The sequence below is a fragment of the Lynx rufus genome, unplaced genomic scaffold (assembly GCF_022079265.1).
Source record: "Lynx rufus isolate CCGP_SWC_20201006 ecotype Redwood Valley unplaced genomic scaffold, mLynRuf1.p SCAF_4, whole genome shotgun sequence".
Lineage (NCBI taxonomy): Eukaryota > Metazoa > Chordata > Mammalia > Carnivora > Felidae > Lynx > Lynx rufus.
This window is the reverse complement of record NW_025814856.1, coordinates 63,441,756-63,459,408: the sequence shown is the minus strand read 5'-3', so window position 1 is coordinate 63,459,408 and position 17,653 is coordinate 63,441,756. Positions and strand designations below refer to the sequence as shown.

At 50.3% G+C, this 17,653-nt stretch overlaps 1 protein-coding gene across 2 annotated transcripts in view; it reads right to left on the bottom strand.

Moving 5' to 3' along the window:
* Nucleotides 1-208: 208 nt before the first annotated feature.
* The window catches only part of UPP1 (uridine phosphorylase 1), a 29,000-nt gene continuing 11,555 nt past the window's right edge, over nucleotides 209-17,653 (bottom strand). Inside the window, exons 3-9 of one of the 2 annotated variants that reach the window (XM_047094555.1) lie at nucleotides 12,889-12,953; nucleotides 8,140-8,257; nucleotides 4,980-5,138; nucleotides 3,878-3,992; nucleotides 1,441-1,650; nucleotides 1,009-1,155; nucleotides 209-495 (exon numbers count right to left, since the gene is read on the bottom strand). In XM_047094555.1, coding sequence (XP_046950511.1) covers nucleotides 338-495; nucleotides 1,009-1,155; nucleotides 1,441-1,650; nucleotides 3,878-3,992; nucleotides 4,980-5,138; nucleotides 8,140-8,257; nucleotides 12,889-12,932 — 951 coding nt within the window. In that variant the 5' untranslated portion in view covers nucleotides 12,933-12,953 and the 3' untranslated portion in view covers nucleotides 209-337. The remainder of the gene's footprint in view (nucleotides 496-1,008; nucleotides 1,156-1,440; nucleotides 1,651-3,877; nucleotides 3,993-4,979; nucleotides 5,139-8,139; nucleotides 8,258-12,888; nucleotides 12,954-17,653) is intronic. The other variant, XM_047094556.1, reaches the window with a different exon arrangement.

Here is a 17,653-nt window from a genome sequence, read left to right as displayed (position 1 = left end):
ACATAGAGCCTGCTTGGGATTCTCTCTCTCCCTCTCTCTGTCCCTCCCCCACTCACGTTTTTTCTCTCTCTCAGAACAAATAAACATTAAAAAAAGCCACTTGTGTCGTTAATGCAGGATTCTTTGCCTCTGAAATACGATCCAATTCCCTAAATTCCAAAATTTAAAATGAGCACAAAGACGTACAAAAGGAGATTTTGAAGGTGATTTTTTTAAAAGATTATTTATTTCAGTAATCTGCATCCCCAACGTGGGGCTCAAACTCAGGACCCTGAGAGCTGAGCCAGCCTGGTGCCCGGGTGCTGATTTTATTTATAGCAACTGCAACTTGGCGTCTTCAGAGATCCCGAGGGTTTCCGGCAGCCGCGAGGCGCTTCTTGATGAAGTGACCCACCAGGCGCTGTGGCCGCTCCTGGTACTCGACCAGCACCTCATGAGGACTGTTGACCTGGTCCCCTTCCAGGCGGTTCAGCAGAGTGACACAGACCACGGCCACTGCAGAGACCAAACGCCACATCCACATAAAGTGCTGGGTTTCCAGCTTGCCTTGCTGACCCCGGCCGAGGCGTCCCCTCTGCTGTCCCCGCAGGATCAACCCCCTCAGCCTTCACTTCCAAAGGAAGCTCTCGAGCAAATCCCAGGACTGGCTCAGGGTGGGAGGAGCCCTATCCTGCCTTCCAAGGCCAGGCTTCCGGGGATTCTGGAAAGCAGAGCTGGACCCTGCCGGGGACACGAGGAACTCGGGGGTGGAACCCTCAGCTGCGCTGGCAGCTTCCTGACCTGAGCCGAGGTGGGTCTTTCTCACCCCACTTAGAGGCCCGGGGGCTCCTGTGGGCCCTGCAGCAGACTGTGTGACGGTCAAGGGTGTCTGAGCACAGGGCTGGACGATGCCAACCCGTCCACACGTGCCTCGGGGCTGGTGGGTGGTGGGGGCAGGAGGAGGGCCCGGACGGGGGCCTGGAGGCTGAGCCCTGGAGGAAGGACCCCCGTGACCAAATGCTCACCCACCTTGGAGGCCGCACGCGCCACACATGGCAGCCAGGACCGAAGACTCCATCTCAATGTTGCGGATGCCGGCCGCGTGGGCCGCCTCCAAGTACTCCTGCTTGTCCTTCTCTGAGTAGGAGCAGAGGGCACCGTCCAGACGCCCTTGCCCTGAAGACACATGGAGACGTGCCAGCATTGACTTGGGTGTGCTCACCACTTGCACGCAGTAAGCGCCTACTGCGTGCCTGCGACATGCTTCCCGCCGGGACACGGGGACACTTTGGATCCCCCCAGGCCCTGCCCGCCCTGGAGCCCAAACCGCCCACTCATAAGCAGAGCGCTATGAGCACCATGGAAACATTGAAGAGACAGGAGCCCAGGACTGACGGAGACCCTCCCCCGTGCAGGAGCCCCCCGCCCCCACCCCCGGGAGGCCAGGCCCGTCCCCATCACCTTCATAGAAGTCAGAGGTGCACATGGTGTTCCCCAGGACCGTGGGGAACTCCCGCAGGTCTGCACCGCACTGCATCAGCTCCTGCGCGAGCCGCTCATCCAGGTGTGTCCTATGAACCACCCGCTTCCCCAGGACCATCTGCTCGAACACGGGCTTGAAGGAGGCATCCACCGCCTGGCGGGTGATGACCACAGAGCCAGGCTCCAAACCTGGAGGGAGAAGCAGACGTCATGGCCACACGGGGCAGACAGGGAGGGCACCGCAGAGCAGAAAGGAAAATGACCCATCTACACCAGAAAATACCGGGACGCCCTGTACTGTTCGAAGAAGAAATCGCTAAGGATCGATTTTCTGCATCAAATTCTTTTTCTGATGACTGAGGTACGACATTAGCATTTTTCTTTTCTTTTTCTGATGATAGAGGCAGAGAATATGGAAGAGCGAAGAGCAAAGAAAAAGAAATTGCCAGGAGGCCCTGTCCCTGCCTGATGTGCCGTGCCTTCCAGCCGCCACTCTGTAACTGGCACCCCACCGCTCAGGTGACCACAATGTGCCGAACTGGTCCCAGTTTTGTGCTTTCTCATTATTTAATATTTCAAGGAACTACAAACATAGGCAAGAAATCTTGTGCGTCCCAAACCCAGCTCCGGCAACGACCGATTCCCAACCGATCCTGCTTTCCTTTCATCCGTGTATTACTAGGTTCCACGTCGAATGCTTTCCGGGCACACCTTCCTGGGGTATTTGCTATTTGTAGGGTCATTCCTCGGCTCTCATTCCTTGATCTTACAATAGCTTCATGTGGGATTTGACCACGAGCCTTTCCTGATACTTATCCGAATGGGAAACTGGGTTTCCTAAACATTAGGAATGGAGGAGGAGGAAACCAGTGGATGGTTCTAGAGCCCCCAGAGTGGCTGTTTTCATGAAACATTACAAAGTATGTCCTCCGCCCCTGCATGTTTATCTGGACTTTCTCTCCCATGCTGTTTTGGTCCCTCCTGGTCATCGAGACCCTCCTCTCTGCAGCTGGTCCCACGCTGGGGTTGAAACTGAATGGTGCTCAGCGCTCTCCTTCCTTCATTAGCCTGGGGAGTTCATGCCGTTCCTGATGTCCAGTCACCCTCAAGCTGGGGTGTTTGAGCCCCTCCCCTTCCTCAGAGTCCCTGCTGGCTACGTGGGGGGGGGGGAGGGGGGCTGTCTGTTCTCACGACCTTGTGCTTCTTCCCGAGTGGTGCCCCGGCACCCGCCCACCACCCTTATGCTGGCTGGAATTCGTGGAGATGCCACACCATGCGTTGTCACCAGCATCATCTGGGGTCTGGGTCGGCTCTCTAGTGGCTGTTTTTATGGGGCTATTTTAGGGGACTCAAAATCGACACCACGTGTTCCACCACGCTCTCTGATCATCAACTGTAAAAATCCCTCCAGAGCAAGAACTCAGAAACTCAGATCTTTAGGGTCTTTGGCAGACGCTGGTGTGATGTGCACACGCTGTGAGTATCCATCTGGCGGATGGCACCAGGGCCGAGACCAAAATCACTCAGGCACGGGTACTTTTCCCTGAGAACAGCTTAAACATTGACTTCTAATCCTTCAAGCACCGGTATTTACACATCAATCTGTCTGTATACATGAGAAAACGGGATAATGCATCCAGAAGATTTGGGGTCTACTGCAGTCTCCGCCCCTGGTCAGAAAACCTAAATTCCAGAACTGCGGTCAGTCCAGGAGAGGTCACAACCCCATACGTGCAGGGCAGAACCAGTAACAGCCGGTATAGGCTCCTCTGGGCTCCAAGCCCCCCAGGCAGTTCCCCGCAGGGAGACGCCCACCAGGCACAGGGGCACAGGGCGGGAATGTCTGAGTCAGAGAATGATCAGCTTCTATAAAGCAAATGTGCCCCAGGGGCCTTGGCTCTGAACTCAGCCTTGGCTTTCTTACAACATCCTGTTCTCTTTGTTCTCTTTGTGGCTGTCAGGGACAAAACAAAACCCGTTCAGGTTGGCCTGGGGACCCTTTAGGCAACTTAAGGACACTTATCTTAACTTTGGGTTCCATCTCTGTCTTTGAGTTTCCTGTTGGTTTTCTCCTAAGGTGCTTGAATCCTTGCAGGGATTGGGGAGTGCAGGGGACAGAAGAGAGGCAGAGAAGAAGAGGTTAGAAGGCACGGAGAGAGGCAGGCAGACAAGGAGACTCCACGGTCGCCCCCAAAAGGACGAGGCTCTGCACACGCTGGGCTTAGGGCCCTTCCGCTACCTACTTGGGCCTAGTGGTCCCGGCCGAACCGGAAACAACGAGAGCTTCTCTTCGTGCCTCCTGCCAGAGAGCTTCCTTGAACAAAGCCGGGTAGAGGGCTCTTCGTACCCAAGCCCGCCCCACACTGGGTCTGCAGGGGGGACACTGGCCCTGGGCGGAGGCCCTCGGCACACTCACCGATCCCACCCGAGGTGCCGATGCGGATGACAGTGACGTCAGAGCAGCGGGCGTGGTACAGAAGCTTGATGAGCTCGTGCAGCATGACTGAGGTAGAAGGGATGCCGATGCCGTGCTAGAACCGGGAGGGACGTTGCGTTACGGGGGGGGGGGGGGGGGGGGGGGGCAGGAGGCGGGGCGAGGGGGCGGCCGGGACGCTCTCTGTGCATCGCGCGCCGGCAGGGAGACGACATGACCTTCCAAGTATAAACCTAAAACCTACTGGGGCGCCTGGGGGGGCTCAGTGCGGTGAGCGTCCGAGTCTTGACTTCGGCTCAGGTCATGATCTCATGGTTCATGAGTTCGAGCCCTACATCGGGCTCTGTGCTGCCAGCACTGACCCTGCTTGGGATCCCCCTCTCTCTCTGCCCCTCCCCTGTACTCTCTCTCTCAAAATAAATAAACTAATTAATTAAAACTATTGACACTTTGGGAAATGCAAACGTTTGCATGAGGGGGTCGCACAGCTGGTCCCCACATCTGCGAAGCAGGTAGCAGCCCAGGAAATGGAGGCTTGGCGGGGAAGCAACAGCCCGCTACTTAGGCGCCAGGTAACGAGCGTCCCCACCGGCCGGAGACGCTGCACATATGCCCACGCCACACACAACTGTCACAGTTTTACATGTCCTGCTTCTCTCCCTGCGCTCTCTGCTTCTGCCTCAAAAAGTAACGGCCGGTCCCTTGGCTACTGGGTGCCCGCCACCTCGCTGGTCTATTTCAGAGGCCCTCCTAGGGCACATCTCCCACGAAGCCCCTCCCGAGTGCCCACACACGCACAGGCGCTGCTCCCAAGGCTGGGGCGAGCTCTCGCACCTATGTTGGTCACGTGTGACCTTGCATAGCTTCTGCCTCCACGAACTATCTGGAACTGAACACCGTCTCCACACACTGGAGTGCTCTGGACGGTTCACGCTGCTAGAGACGTCTCACCCTGCCCCCAGCCCGACAGCATAAACAGGTGTCGAGGGGACCAGGCCTGTGTGTGTGCAGAGAGCAGGAGGCGGGGGTGACAGGGGGCTTGCGGAGCCCCAGGCCCGAGCCCACCGTCAGGGCAGGTACTCACGCTGACAGACAGCACGGGGCCCACTTTGAACATGACGTAGCGGTCAGTCCCCACGCAGATGTTGGGATATTCTGCACCTGGGTGGTCAAGGCCCAGCTCCTTGGCCATGTATTTGGTGAACGCTTCCATCCGGGTGGGGCTTCCCCCGACACACACGAACTGCAGCCAGAGAACAGAGCCCCATCAGCACAGGCACAGAGCACCATGAAGGGTGCTACCTAGATGCAGACATCAGCATCACCTAGACGTTGCTGGGAAAAAAGGCCTCACAGCTCCTGGGTCCAGGGAGCCCAGTTACGTGTGCTATTGTGAGTGATGCAGAGGCTTGTGTGTGATGCACACTCGCTCAGTGTGAGAAATACCGGGTCACAGTTTTGCACGACACAGGGAAACCAGACCCTTGTTATCTCTGGGGAGGTAATTCGAGGTTCCATGCCTGCCCGGCCTCTGTCCATCAAGTGCACAGCTCGGCCGATGTCCTGGAGGGAGCCTCACTGTGCGACCGGGGCCCCCCAGCCCATCTGTACAATGGGCTTCTAACCAACGTCTCCCACCCAGACGTCCAAGAGCCAAACGGCCAAAGTATGGAAAGAGCCAAGGGCCCAGTGGGAGTCGGGAACTGGTAGAAATCAGGTGCACGGGTGGCGCTCAGAGAAGTAAAACTTAAAATCTGCAAAGTATTATATATACAGTCTTACTTTCCATTTTGTTTTACACAAGAAGAAAAAGTAAGTGAGCTGGTTTTAAGGAGTTTGATGATGAAAGAATTATTAGTTTCTAAACATGACAAAAGAAATCCCCACCGCCTAGAAAGGTTGCATTCAAACGCATAGAAAGTAAATACATTAAGAACACAATGCACAGCAAAGAAAACCAACAACAGAAGGACAAAGCAACCCACTGATATCTGCAAATGCCACATCCCATAGGAGTTAGTCTCCAAAACATATAAGGAATTTATACAACTCAACAGCAAAGAAACCAAATAACCCCATTTTAGGGGTGCCTGGGTAGTGCAGTTGGTTAAGCATCTGGCTCTTGATCTCAGTCATGATCCCATAGTTCGTGAGTTCAAGCCCTGCACCAGGCTCTGTGCTGACAGTGTAGACAGAGCCTGCTTGGGATTCTCTCTCTCCCTCTCTTTCTGCCCCTCCCCAACTTGTGTTTTCTCTCTCTCTCAAAATAAATAAACTTTAAAGCAACAACAACAAAAAAAACAAAAACAAAATAATCCTATTTCAAAAAATGACCTTAATAGACATTTTTCCAAAGAAGACTTCCACATGGCCAACAGACACATGAAAAGAGGCTCCACATCACTCATCATCAGAGAGATGCGAGTCAAAAACACAATGAGATACCACCTCCCATCTGTCAGAGTAGCTAAAATCAACAACACAAGAAACAACAAGTGTTGGTGAAGATGTGGAGAAAGGGGAGCCCTCGTGCACTGTTGATGAGAATGCAAACTGGTACAGCCACTCTGGAAAACAGTATGGAGGGTCCTGAAAAAGTTAAAAATAGGGGGCACCTGGGTGACTCAGTGGGTGAAGGTTCCGGCTCTTGGTTTCAGCTCTGGTCATGATCTCACAGTTCATGAAATCGAGCCCCACTTTGGGCTCTGCGCTGACAGCATGGAGCCTGCTTGGGATTCTGTCTCTCCCTCTACCCATTCCCTGCTCAAACTCGCTTACTCTGTCTCTCTCTCTCTCTCTCTCAAAATAAATAAATAAATAAACTTTAAGAAAGATAAAAAATAAAATTAAAAGTAGAAAAATCATATGATCCAATAATTCTACTACGGAGTATTTACCCAAAGAAAACAAAAACACTAATTCAAGAAGTTATATACATCTTTATGTTTATGGCAGATTTATTTATAATAGCTATACATCGAAGCAACACAAGTGTCCATGGATAGATGAATGGATAAAGAAGATACAAATAAATAAATAAATAAATGTGTGTGTGTGTGTGTGTGTGTGTGTGTGCGTGTGTGTGTCCACATACATACAATGGGATATTACTCAGCCATAAAAAAGAATGAGATTTGCCATTTGCAACAACATGGATGGAGCCAGAGAGTATAACACTAAGTGAAATAAGTCCGTCCAAAAAAGATAAATACCATATGATTTCACTCACATGTGGAATTTAGGAAACAAAGCTAACTGATTAAGAAAAAAGAGACCAACAAAAAAAAAAAAACAGACCTTAAGCACAGAGAACAAACTGGTGGTTGCCAGAGGGGAGAGTGTAGGGGGGATGGGGGAAGAGGTAAGGAGGATTGAGAGGCACAGACTTTTGGGTACGAAATAAATGAGTCATGGAGATGAAAAGTATGGCATAGGGAATATACTCAACAGGATGGTAATAACATTGATGACAGATGATGATCACATTATCATGGCGAGCACTGAGCGATGTACAGAATTGTTGAGTCATGATATTGTGCCCCTGAAACTAATTTAACACCATATGTTAATTATACCCCAATTAAGAAAATACTATTAGTTCTAAGTAACCAGAGAAAATCCCTCTCATAAAAAAAAGAATACATGGGGAGTCGTCTCACAGCTGGAAAGGAATACGGTGGCTGCTAAGACAGACCCGTGGAGAAGCAGGGAAATTTTGAGTCATTCATTGTTTTGATTTTGAATCTAAACATTAGTCCATCTTTACCCACAGGGATCAGACATTTCAAAAGTCCTGTGCCAGGATAAACCAACACTGAGGAACTCAGGACTCTGTGGGGGAAATGGGCTAGAAGTTGCATTCAGCCAAGTAAGCCATTAAAAGAACAAACATGCACTTTAAATTACAAGGAGACACGTGTAATTACTCGCTTATTCTCCCTTGTTCCTCTACAGAATGTTTTGTAACTCCTTTTCCTTTTCTCCGAGTGGAGCATTAGGAAATTTATTTTATATGGTTTCCATTACACACTGAATTTATAAGAGATTATTTAGGCACCAATATGGCAGAACTTACAAGGTTTCCTTCATAAACTCATTAGTTTACATATTTTAAAAGCAACGGTTAGCAAAAATCTGAAGATATAACTTGATGAACTTGTCCTCTGTGTCCATGTCTACCAGTATCACCTATGACGAGACTGATGTTAAGACAAATCCCCAGAATCAACAGCCCTGCCTTTTACCTTCACATCTCCAAACATAGCAGGGAGATCGTGCGTGCTGGTGCTGAGATGGAAGTGGTACAGGACATCTTCTTGCATTGTTGCTACATTTGGGTTGGTGGGTTGTACAAAGTGGCCACTGTCACAAAATAGAAAGGCGAAAGGTTTATAGAGCACCAGCACCCAGTGGCCAAAGTGAGAACAGAAGCATCCTGTGTCAGTTGAGATGGGACACCCTAGCACCACAAATGTTCCCACCTGCCTGTGTCCGTTCTGCCCCCTTCTCCTTCCCCACATCTCTTCCCCACACCCCAGGCCCCCGTTTGGAGGGGAATCACAAAGAACTCAGAAGAGCACAAGAAAATACAAAGATCAAAGTGCTAAATCACCCCATAGAAAGTATAGCCAGTTGCTACCCAAGTTCATTCAACACCTGAACTTGGCTTTATTTTCAAAATAATACATTCACATAGGAAATATGGATGGGAATAAAAGAAAAAAGAAAAAAAAGCTTCTTGTTCTCCCTTCCAGAGGTAACCTTTCCAATCTGTACACCTTGGGTTTAATTTTTCTTGTCTTATTGCATTAGCCAGTACCACTCCTGTACAATGTCCAACGGGAGGGATGAGAGAAGACACCTTTCCATTTTGGTTTTCTTTCCAGTGTGGCCACTTGAAAGTGTGTGTGGCTCACATTATTCTTTCTTTCTTTTTTTTTTTTTTTTAACATTTTATTCATTTTTTGAGAGAGAGAGAGGGGGGGGGGGGAGGGGCAGAGAGAGGAAGACACAGAATCCAAAGCCGGCTCCAGGCTCTGAGCTCTGAGCTGTCAGCGCAGAGCCTGATGTGGGGCTTGAACTCACAAACTGTGAGATAATGACCTGAGGTGAAGCCGGCTGCTCAACCGACTGAGCCACCCAGGGGCCCCTCACATTATTATTTCTATCAGACAGCACACTGCTGGCCTAGAATCGGGGTCAGCAAACCTTTTTTCATAAAAGGCCAGATAGTAAATATTTTGGGTATCACAGGCCACATGGGCTCTGTCACAACTCAATCCTGATGTTGTCACGTGAAAGGGACCAGAGGCAAATGCAAGTGCGTATGGTTGTGTTCCAATAAAACTTTATTTACACAACCAGATGTGTAGGTCTAGACCGCATCTCCAACTTGACAAGCTTAAACACGCCTCCTTTGACATCTGTGCCTGCCTGACTCCCAGAGGCCACGGTGCTCCCCACCAAAGCCTGGCCTGTCGGGCACCAGGGGTGCGCAGACAGACATGGATCCCTGAGTGAGGGCATTCAGAAGCTTCTCATTCTTCCTTCCATGCCTGACCTTCTGCCCAGAACCCACTGATCTGTTTCCTCCTCAATTTAACTCTGTAAGAAAAAAAAAAAAACAGAAAGAGATGTAAGAGAAGAGGCTCTCAGCTGCCTGTGACTTGGAAATTCCACCACATGACTGCACGGGCTGGCTTGAGTCTCTCACACCCTGTAAACCAAGCCCATCAGAAAAAGTATGCTGCAGAACTCCTCCGGGGAGATGCTTTATGGGACTCAGGCCCCCAGCGCAGCGGCTGTTACCTTGAGGGTGTGAGAGTTCGGGACATGTGCCCAATGTTTCAAAATCTAACTGAAAACACACATTTTCCTACCAAAGAGATGCGCTGGATAGCCATAATGCCAATAATGCGAAGCAGGCTCCAGGCTCCGAGCTGTCAGCACAGAGCCCGACGCGGGGCTCAAACCCACAGACTGCCAGATCGTGACCTAATCCGAAGTTGGCCCGTCACTGTCTGAGCCACCAGGCACCCAACAAGCAAACATTTCTAAGAATTTTAACTCGATAAGCAAGCGATGGATGTCTTGCAACGTGAGTAGTACGTGACACCGAATGACACATGATGACAACTGAGCCAATGGTCCTTCTCTCTCTCTCTCTGCAGGATTGTGGGCGATCGTCTCCCAGGCTCGGATGCTTGGTCTCAGGCTGTGGTGTTTGGCAGAAATCAGTGATTTTTCAGCACGTTGGAAGGTGCCCACAACTGGCACTGGTGTCTTTTCTGTCACTTCAAAGCACCTGTGGACAGTCCTTTGCTTTTCCGTACAAGAGTGAGCTTAGGAACGCTTTGCTTCATTCTAGCTCAGGCTGCCTGCGGAGAGAGACCCTTTCCTCCGCTGCCTTATTACCAGTTACAGTAAATACAGTCTATGACGAGAGTTTATTGATAGTGCACTATAGTCAACATCCGTGCGAGCGTATACAAGGGCCCCCATGCAGAAAAAGATCCCAGGGGACCAATAGACAGCAGTGATTCCATTAGTGATCGTGAAAGTCGTCCTACACAGTAACCCTCCTCTCTTGTCTCCCTCACACAAGCCACAAAGGCTTTCAAACATAAGTGCAGGTTAATTTATTTTTCTATTCTGTATTTTCCTTATTATTGTGTATTATGTGACAGTATTGTAATCATTTTTACATGGATATTTTTGGATTTTGGAGCGAACCATCTGGCAAACCAAGGTTTGACTGTATTGATTTTGGCTTAGGGTGCAACAACACGGGTCATCTCCTGGGAGAGCAAGCTATCCATATGACTAAGTCATGAGTTCCTGTTTGCACTAATCACTCCGCCGGACCTGAAAAGCCACTGTAAGGCACTTTGTGCCCCAAGATGCCCAAAATCGAGTAAGGAAAGCAGATGAGAGCAAACACAGCTACAGTATGGTAGTAACTGCGGTAAGACAGAGAAGGGCACAGCATCCAGGCCACGACAGTGTCTGCGGCCTGCGGGGCAGATCCAGCCGGAGTCTGATTGGGGTTTTGTAGGCACACGGCCTCGCTCATCCGTTTACACTGTACCCACGGCTGCTATGAAAGTTCTGACACCTTCACACGGTCATGGCGTCCTAAGGTCTTCTCACGACAACCGTCACTGATGACAGGATGGTTGCTACATGCCTTTGGGATGTTATGGTCACGGAGGACCAAGTAGAAGGGCTGAGCGGCAAGCGTCAGAACTGACAAAACAGGATGTGATTAAGACAAGTTTGCCACATTATTTCAAAATGGGAAACTTTTTTTTTCCCCTCTCGGATTCCAGGAAGAGAAGGAGAAGGAAACAGAGCATTACTATGAAGAACACCAATGCTTTAATATATTTTTCAATTCTTTATGTTTTTATTTATTTTTGAGAGAAAGAAAGAGCGTGAGCAGGGAAGGGGCAGAGAGGGAGGGGACACAGAATCCGAAGCAGGCTCCAGGCTCTGAGCTGTCAGCACAGAGCCCGACGCGGGGCTCGAACCCACGAACTGTGAGATCATGACCTGAGCTGAAGTCGGACGCTCAACCGGGGCTCAACCTGAGCCGCCTGGGGACCCCCTGCAATGCTTTTAAAATAGATAAATTGGACAAGGACCATAATGAACCAGACCATGTCAGAACTTACTTTTTAAAAGATGTTAAAACAAATCAAAGACATTACTTGGAAAGCTCGTTCTCTCCTCTACATACAATTCCCAGTCACTTTATCCGGCTTTGTCACTTGACTCATTTAACAACTATTCGTGAAACACCTGCTCCGGAAAGGAAATGCAAAATGGATGCAAACTGGCTGATTCTACAAGCTGTCCAGGTGCCTCGGGACAGGTGCTCAAGGACTAGAAGAGGCGAGGAAGGGAGTCTGGGGCAGGGGGTAGGGAGAGCTCAGAGCAGCCAGCCGGATCTGACCCCAGCCACGCATCAGGCCCCGTTCTGGACACAGATACAAACCTTAGTACCTGGGAGGCACTCGGCTTTGCGGTAGAACTGATGTAACTAATAGTTCATGCATGGGGAGCCTGGGTGGCTCAGTCGGTTAAGCATCTGACTCTTGATTTCGGCTCAGGTCATGATCTCACGGTTTATGGGATCTGGTCCCACATCAGGCTGTCTGCTGTCAACATGGAGCCTGCTTGGGATTCTGTGTGTCTCCCTCTCTCTCTGCTCCTCCCCTGCTCACGCTCTCTCTCTCAACAATAAACATAAATTTTGAAAATCAAATAGCTCGCGCATAAAAACCTACTTCACACTCACGACTCCCGTGGAAGCTGGGTTCTATCAGTACCCCTCACCTTATGGGCTCACTTTAACATGAATGTTTGTCATAAGAGGCTGCACTCATGAGCTGGCCTCGAGCTCCTGACACCACAGCCGCCTCGCGGTGGTGGGCAAGGACACACCAGTGAGGGAGCGCAAGCGGAAGGCAGGCCAGGGGCCACTCCGGCTGGGTCCTGTCCATGACCTTGAGCCCAGCTCCAGGGCTCCCCCAGGTAACCCCAGCAGAGGTGGGGGACACCAAGGGGAGCGAGGAAACCAAAATACTGTTGGATTCAAGCCCAGGCAGGAATCAGGATGAAGGCAAGAAACTCTCCCTTGGCCAGCAATGCACAAATAGACATAGAAGATGGGCTGTAAGGATCACCAGCTGGAATCACGGAAAACCGTAAAGAAAGTATTTACGATTCCGAACCCCGACAGGACCAGGAGACAAGCAGGGGCCGTGTTTCAGAAGGGGCCCCACCAGAGCCGTTCTGAGCCCAGAGCTGCCCGCGTGGCCAACACCGTGTGTCCCTGGCACCAGACGCCAGGGCTCTTGTCATCTCGTCCCCAGTCTCTGTCACCAGAATCAAACGTGTTACCGTACGGTAGCTCTCGGAAAAACATGTGTCACACAGTAATCGCCATAAACGTAAGGATCTAACCAGCCTGTGGTCGGCCAGAGCCTTACTTGTGATTGTCACGTTTCTTTGTTTGGAGTCCCGAGGAAGCCATTCTCTCAGTCTGGGCAGGAGCCTAGGAGAAAACAACACAGAATGTTATTTAAAAGTTTTGTAGGGGGCACCTGGGTGGCTCAGTGGGTTAAACATCCGACTTCAGCTCAGGTCATGATCTTGTGGTTTGTGGGTTTGAGCCCCTCATTGGGCTCTGTGCTGACAGCTCGGAGCCTGGAGCCTGCTTCGGATTCTGTGTCTCCCCATCTCTCTCTGCCCCTCCCCCACTCATGCTCTGTCTCTGTCTCTCAATAATAAATAAACATTAAAAAAATAAGAATAAAAGGGTTTTTTTTTAATGTCTATTTAATTTTGAGAGACAGAGTGCAAGCAGGGGGCGGGGGGAGGGGGCGGACAGAGAGAGAGACAGAGACAGAATCCGAAGCAGGCTCCAGGTTCTGAGCTGTCAGCACAGAGCCCGACATGGGGCTCGAACTCACGAGCTGTGAGATCATGACCTGAGCCGAAGTCAGATGCTCAACCGACTGAGCCACCCAGGTGCCCCCAGAATATTATTTAAAGATAGACTCAGGCATATAAGAGACTCTTAAGAGCTTATTTGGCAAAAATCTATTGGAACAAGGCAGCGTCAGACTAGAAGCTGTCAGGAAGGCCCCAGGAGAGAATTAAAGGGAGCAGGTATGGAAGGGGAGCCAGGACATGGTTGGTAGGCAGATCGAGTATAGCTTGTCCTCAGGGATTTGACTTGACACCCTTGAGGTGTTGACAGGCTCAACACCAGGTGTTGACTTGGGACCTGGGCATCAGATCTGACACCTCCGTCCAAGGCCTCCTTGTGTAATTAACTTAACAACAGCGAGTCCCCCCCAACCACCCCACTCACCCACACTGGAGGAACCCAGGGCACTCTGGCTCACTGGCCTGTGGAAGCCCAGTGCTGAAACTCTGTGCACACTCACATCAGGCCCCATGTGCGCTATGTGACCTGCAGGGTTGCTAATTTCCAAGGAGCTAGCAGAAATACACCAGAAGCCAAGGTGGGCAGGCGTCACCCCTGGTTTCCCAGCCTGGCCCCACAGACCACTCCCGGCTGCCCACCCCTGTGGGATCTCAGGTGTCAGGGACAGCCCAGGAAGAGGGGTGGGGGTTGGGGGAGAGGTCTGAACTGTGGGATTTCCAGCACCTGCCAAGGAAGGAGAGAAGATCCGAAGCAGGCACGAGTCAACCCTGTCTTACTATACCATCGTAAAGCCGGAAGAAGAAGAAACCACAGATGCGGCCGCGTTAAGTTCCTGGGGCTCGGCCTCTTGTTCCCCTCCCCCATCTCTCTGTCCACAGACTCAAGGCCCCGGGGCTACTTTCCTCTGCTCTCTCTACACCTGCCCTGTCTCCACCCCCTCCTTCTTATCTGTTTTACCTTCCTTTTCTCCTGATGCTCCCCTGAATTCTGCATCCCGAACCTATTAAAACCGGCTCCTTCAAAGTTAAGCCTTCTGAGGATATAAATGGACTCCCGGTTTCCTATGGTCCCCGGACTGAGGCTGAACTGGGGGCCAGAGTTAACGAGCTCTCCAACGTGGCCGGGGACCCCCATAGGTTTGCTGAAGAATTGCACATAGTTATTCAAACTTTCCAACCTGGCTTCTCGGATTTGTATCAGCAGATCCACACGCTGATTGCTGGGGCCAGCCCAAACACTGGATGAAGCCAGTCTGGTGGAAACATCCCGAGCAGGAGTTAGAGCAACACACCCCCGAATTTTGGCAAGATGCTGGAACACTCACTCACTGGAGCGATTATAATGGCTTTTCCTAAGCCTGGTGACGGGAACAAGGTTGAGGCGTGTACACAAAAGCCTGATGAATCTGCTCATGGTTATGACGATGGACTCCAAACTGACTTTAAAGACATTCTGGTCTTCCCTTTAGCTATTGAGTCCACCCAGGCAGTATTTAATTCTCTGCTTATCAACAGTTATATCTCTGTTTATATCTGTTTATCAAAGATCCAGGATCTTTCCCTTCCAGTTAAAAGGGCCAGGCCGGAATGGGAAACTACGTCCCCTCCAAATTTAGTTATCCTGGCAAACCAGCTTGGTTGCACCCTAGCCAAGTCTCATTTCTGCTGTTATTACAAGCAACCAGGATATTGGAAAAAAAAGACTGTTAACAAATTTAGGCGTTGTAGGTGCTTCTAGACCGCTAGCCAAACTTTTCAACGTCCTGTCGGCCCGTCGCTGGTAATCAGCTCGGAGAATCCACTCTCCAGACTGGGAATGAACCTCCATCCTTACTGACACAGGACCTACACCCTCAGTGCCCAGCCCCACTGCCACCCGCCCAGAGCACCTGAACAGTTCAGTTAGTGAGGAGGGGTCTCTTACAACTCAACAGTTTCCCATCTCTGAACCTACTCTCTTTGAGACATACTGACTCTGCCTTCTGCCCCTACTCATTTATTGGGTTGAGACTTCTTAGAAAAGCATCATGCCAGAATTTCTTTTTCCCCAAAGGGGAAGATAATTCTAGAACTTGACAGTAGTCATCAACACAGCCAACCAGGGGATTTAAATGACCCTTTGACATCTTTGATTTGCTCTGTCTCTGACAGGACCACAGCTGAGTCTGGGGACACTGGTAATTTGTCACAAATGGATCAGCTACCATCCTCTTTAGGGGCAAAATCCTTAACTGATATTGGCACAGTCCACAGAGGACCTGCCAATACGGCTCAAATAGATCCCTCAAAACCTGTCCTTAGAATAAGTCAATAGCCTATAAATGAAGAAGCCCTTCAGGGTGTCAAGCCCATAATAGAGAATTACAGGTCTCAGGGCCTCATTATCGCCGGTACTAGTCCCTGTAACACCCCTACTTTATCTGTGAGAAATCCCGATGGCCAAGGATGGAGGTTTGTTCGGGACCTCAAGGCAATCGATAAGACTGTTATCCCTCAAAACCCTTTTATTCCTAACCCCCATACACTCCCAACATCCGTGCCCACTGAAAGCAACGTTTTCACGTTTTCATAGGTAACTGACCTATGTGGTGCATTTTTAGTGTTCCAGTTGCTAAGGACAATCAGTATCTTTTTTTTCTTTAAGTTTATTTATTTTGAGAGAGAGAGAGAGAGACAGACAGAGACAGAGAGAATCCCAAGCAGGCTCCACATTCTCAGTGCAGAGCCCGACATGGGACTTGATCCCACGAACCATGAGATCATGGACCTGGGCTGAAATCAAGAGTCAGACACTCGACCGACACAGCCCCCCAGGCGCTCCTCCCTTTTTCCTCTCTGCATGTGAGAGGGAGGGGGATGTCCTGGGAGCCGCCCACCCAAAAACACGGAGACCACCATCACCCCATGGGGTGTTGTACCCAACAATTAGACCCTGTGACTCAGGGATATCCCCCTGACCTCACAGCCATTCCTGCCACTGCCCTCTCAGTTAAGGCCACTGAAGAAATAGTCACAGGGGTTCCTCTAACCATCCCAGTGCCCCATGCAGGAGCCCTCCTAAGTTCTCCTGACGCTCAAGACTTTTCAGCCTGTCGCCTCACCTCCCGTGACATCATCCTGGTCACTGTTCCTCTTACAATGACTCTTTCTGGTTCCAGGATCCTTAACCCTCTCACCCCTCTCCTCTCCATCAAGGATAAAATCACTCACAGTGGCCTCACATTGACAGATCACCTGTTGACTCCCGTGACAATTCACAGGAAACTGCTCTAGTCAATGCAGCCTTTCATGGTTTACTGATGGTCCTTATTCAAAGCATCAAATGTCACACTGGATGTGCTATACAACTCCCCTGAAGTCACCGAGACAGCACCTTCACCTCAGGCTTCTCTGTTTGGCCGACAGGCTGACTTATGTGCCCTAAATTGAGCTTCTGTTTTAGCCAAGGGCAAAACCACAAACATTTATGCGGACACTCAGTGTGCCTTTGGGGAAGCTCATGATTTCGGAAGGGAAACAATTTTCTTACCTCCCATGAGGATAAGATTCAGAATGGCTCCAATGGGCGCCGGGGTGGCTCAGTTGGTTGAGTGACTGACTTCAGCTCAGGCCATGATCTCGCGGTTCATGAGTTCGAGCACCCCCGAGTCGGGCTCCATGCTGAACAACTCAGAGCCTGGAGCCTGCTTTGGATTCTGTGTCTCCCTCCTCTACCCCTTCTCTCCCCCCACTCTCTCTCTCTAAAATAAATAAAAAATATTTTTTTAAAATGGCTCCTATGTCCAACATTTACTAGGTGCCATACTTTTTGCTGGTGGCTCTAGTTATTACTAAGGGTTCCAGGCATTTAGCCTCATCCCCCTGGAGGCCAAAGGAAACCACTTTGCTTATATTTCCAATGAAAATGCTGTGCTAAAGGAGACGAACAGCAGGACCCCAGTCATGGTCCAAAGATATGTTTTTCCAAATGACGGCCTGGAAAAATTGACCAGAGATGCCCAACAATGGGCCCCATAAAAGGAGAATCAATATTGGAAATCTGACAGTTGTTGGTCTGATAAAAAGAGAGAACTCAGGTGTGGACCAAAGAACAATGTGGCCGTACCAGAAAGTTTTAAATTCCCAGTACTCACAACTGTACACACATTAAACCATTGGTCTACCGTGAAAGGATAGTGTTCATGAACCAATATGGCGGGAACTCTGCTTGTCCCACTGGCCAAAATACAATCCTGGGAAACACCCATACTGCCCAATGGACCGTTTGAGGTTTGGCAGATGGGTTTTGTGCAAATCCCTCCA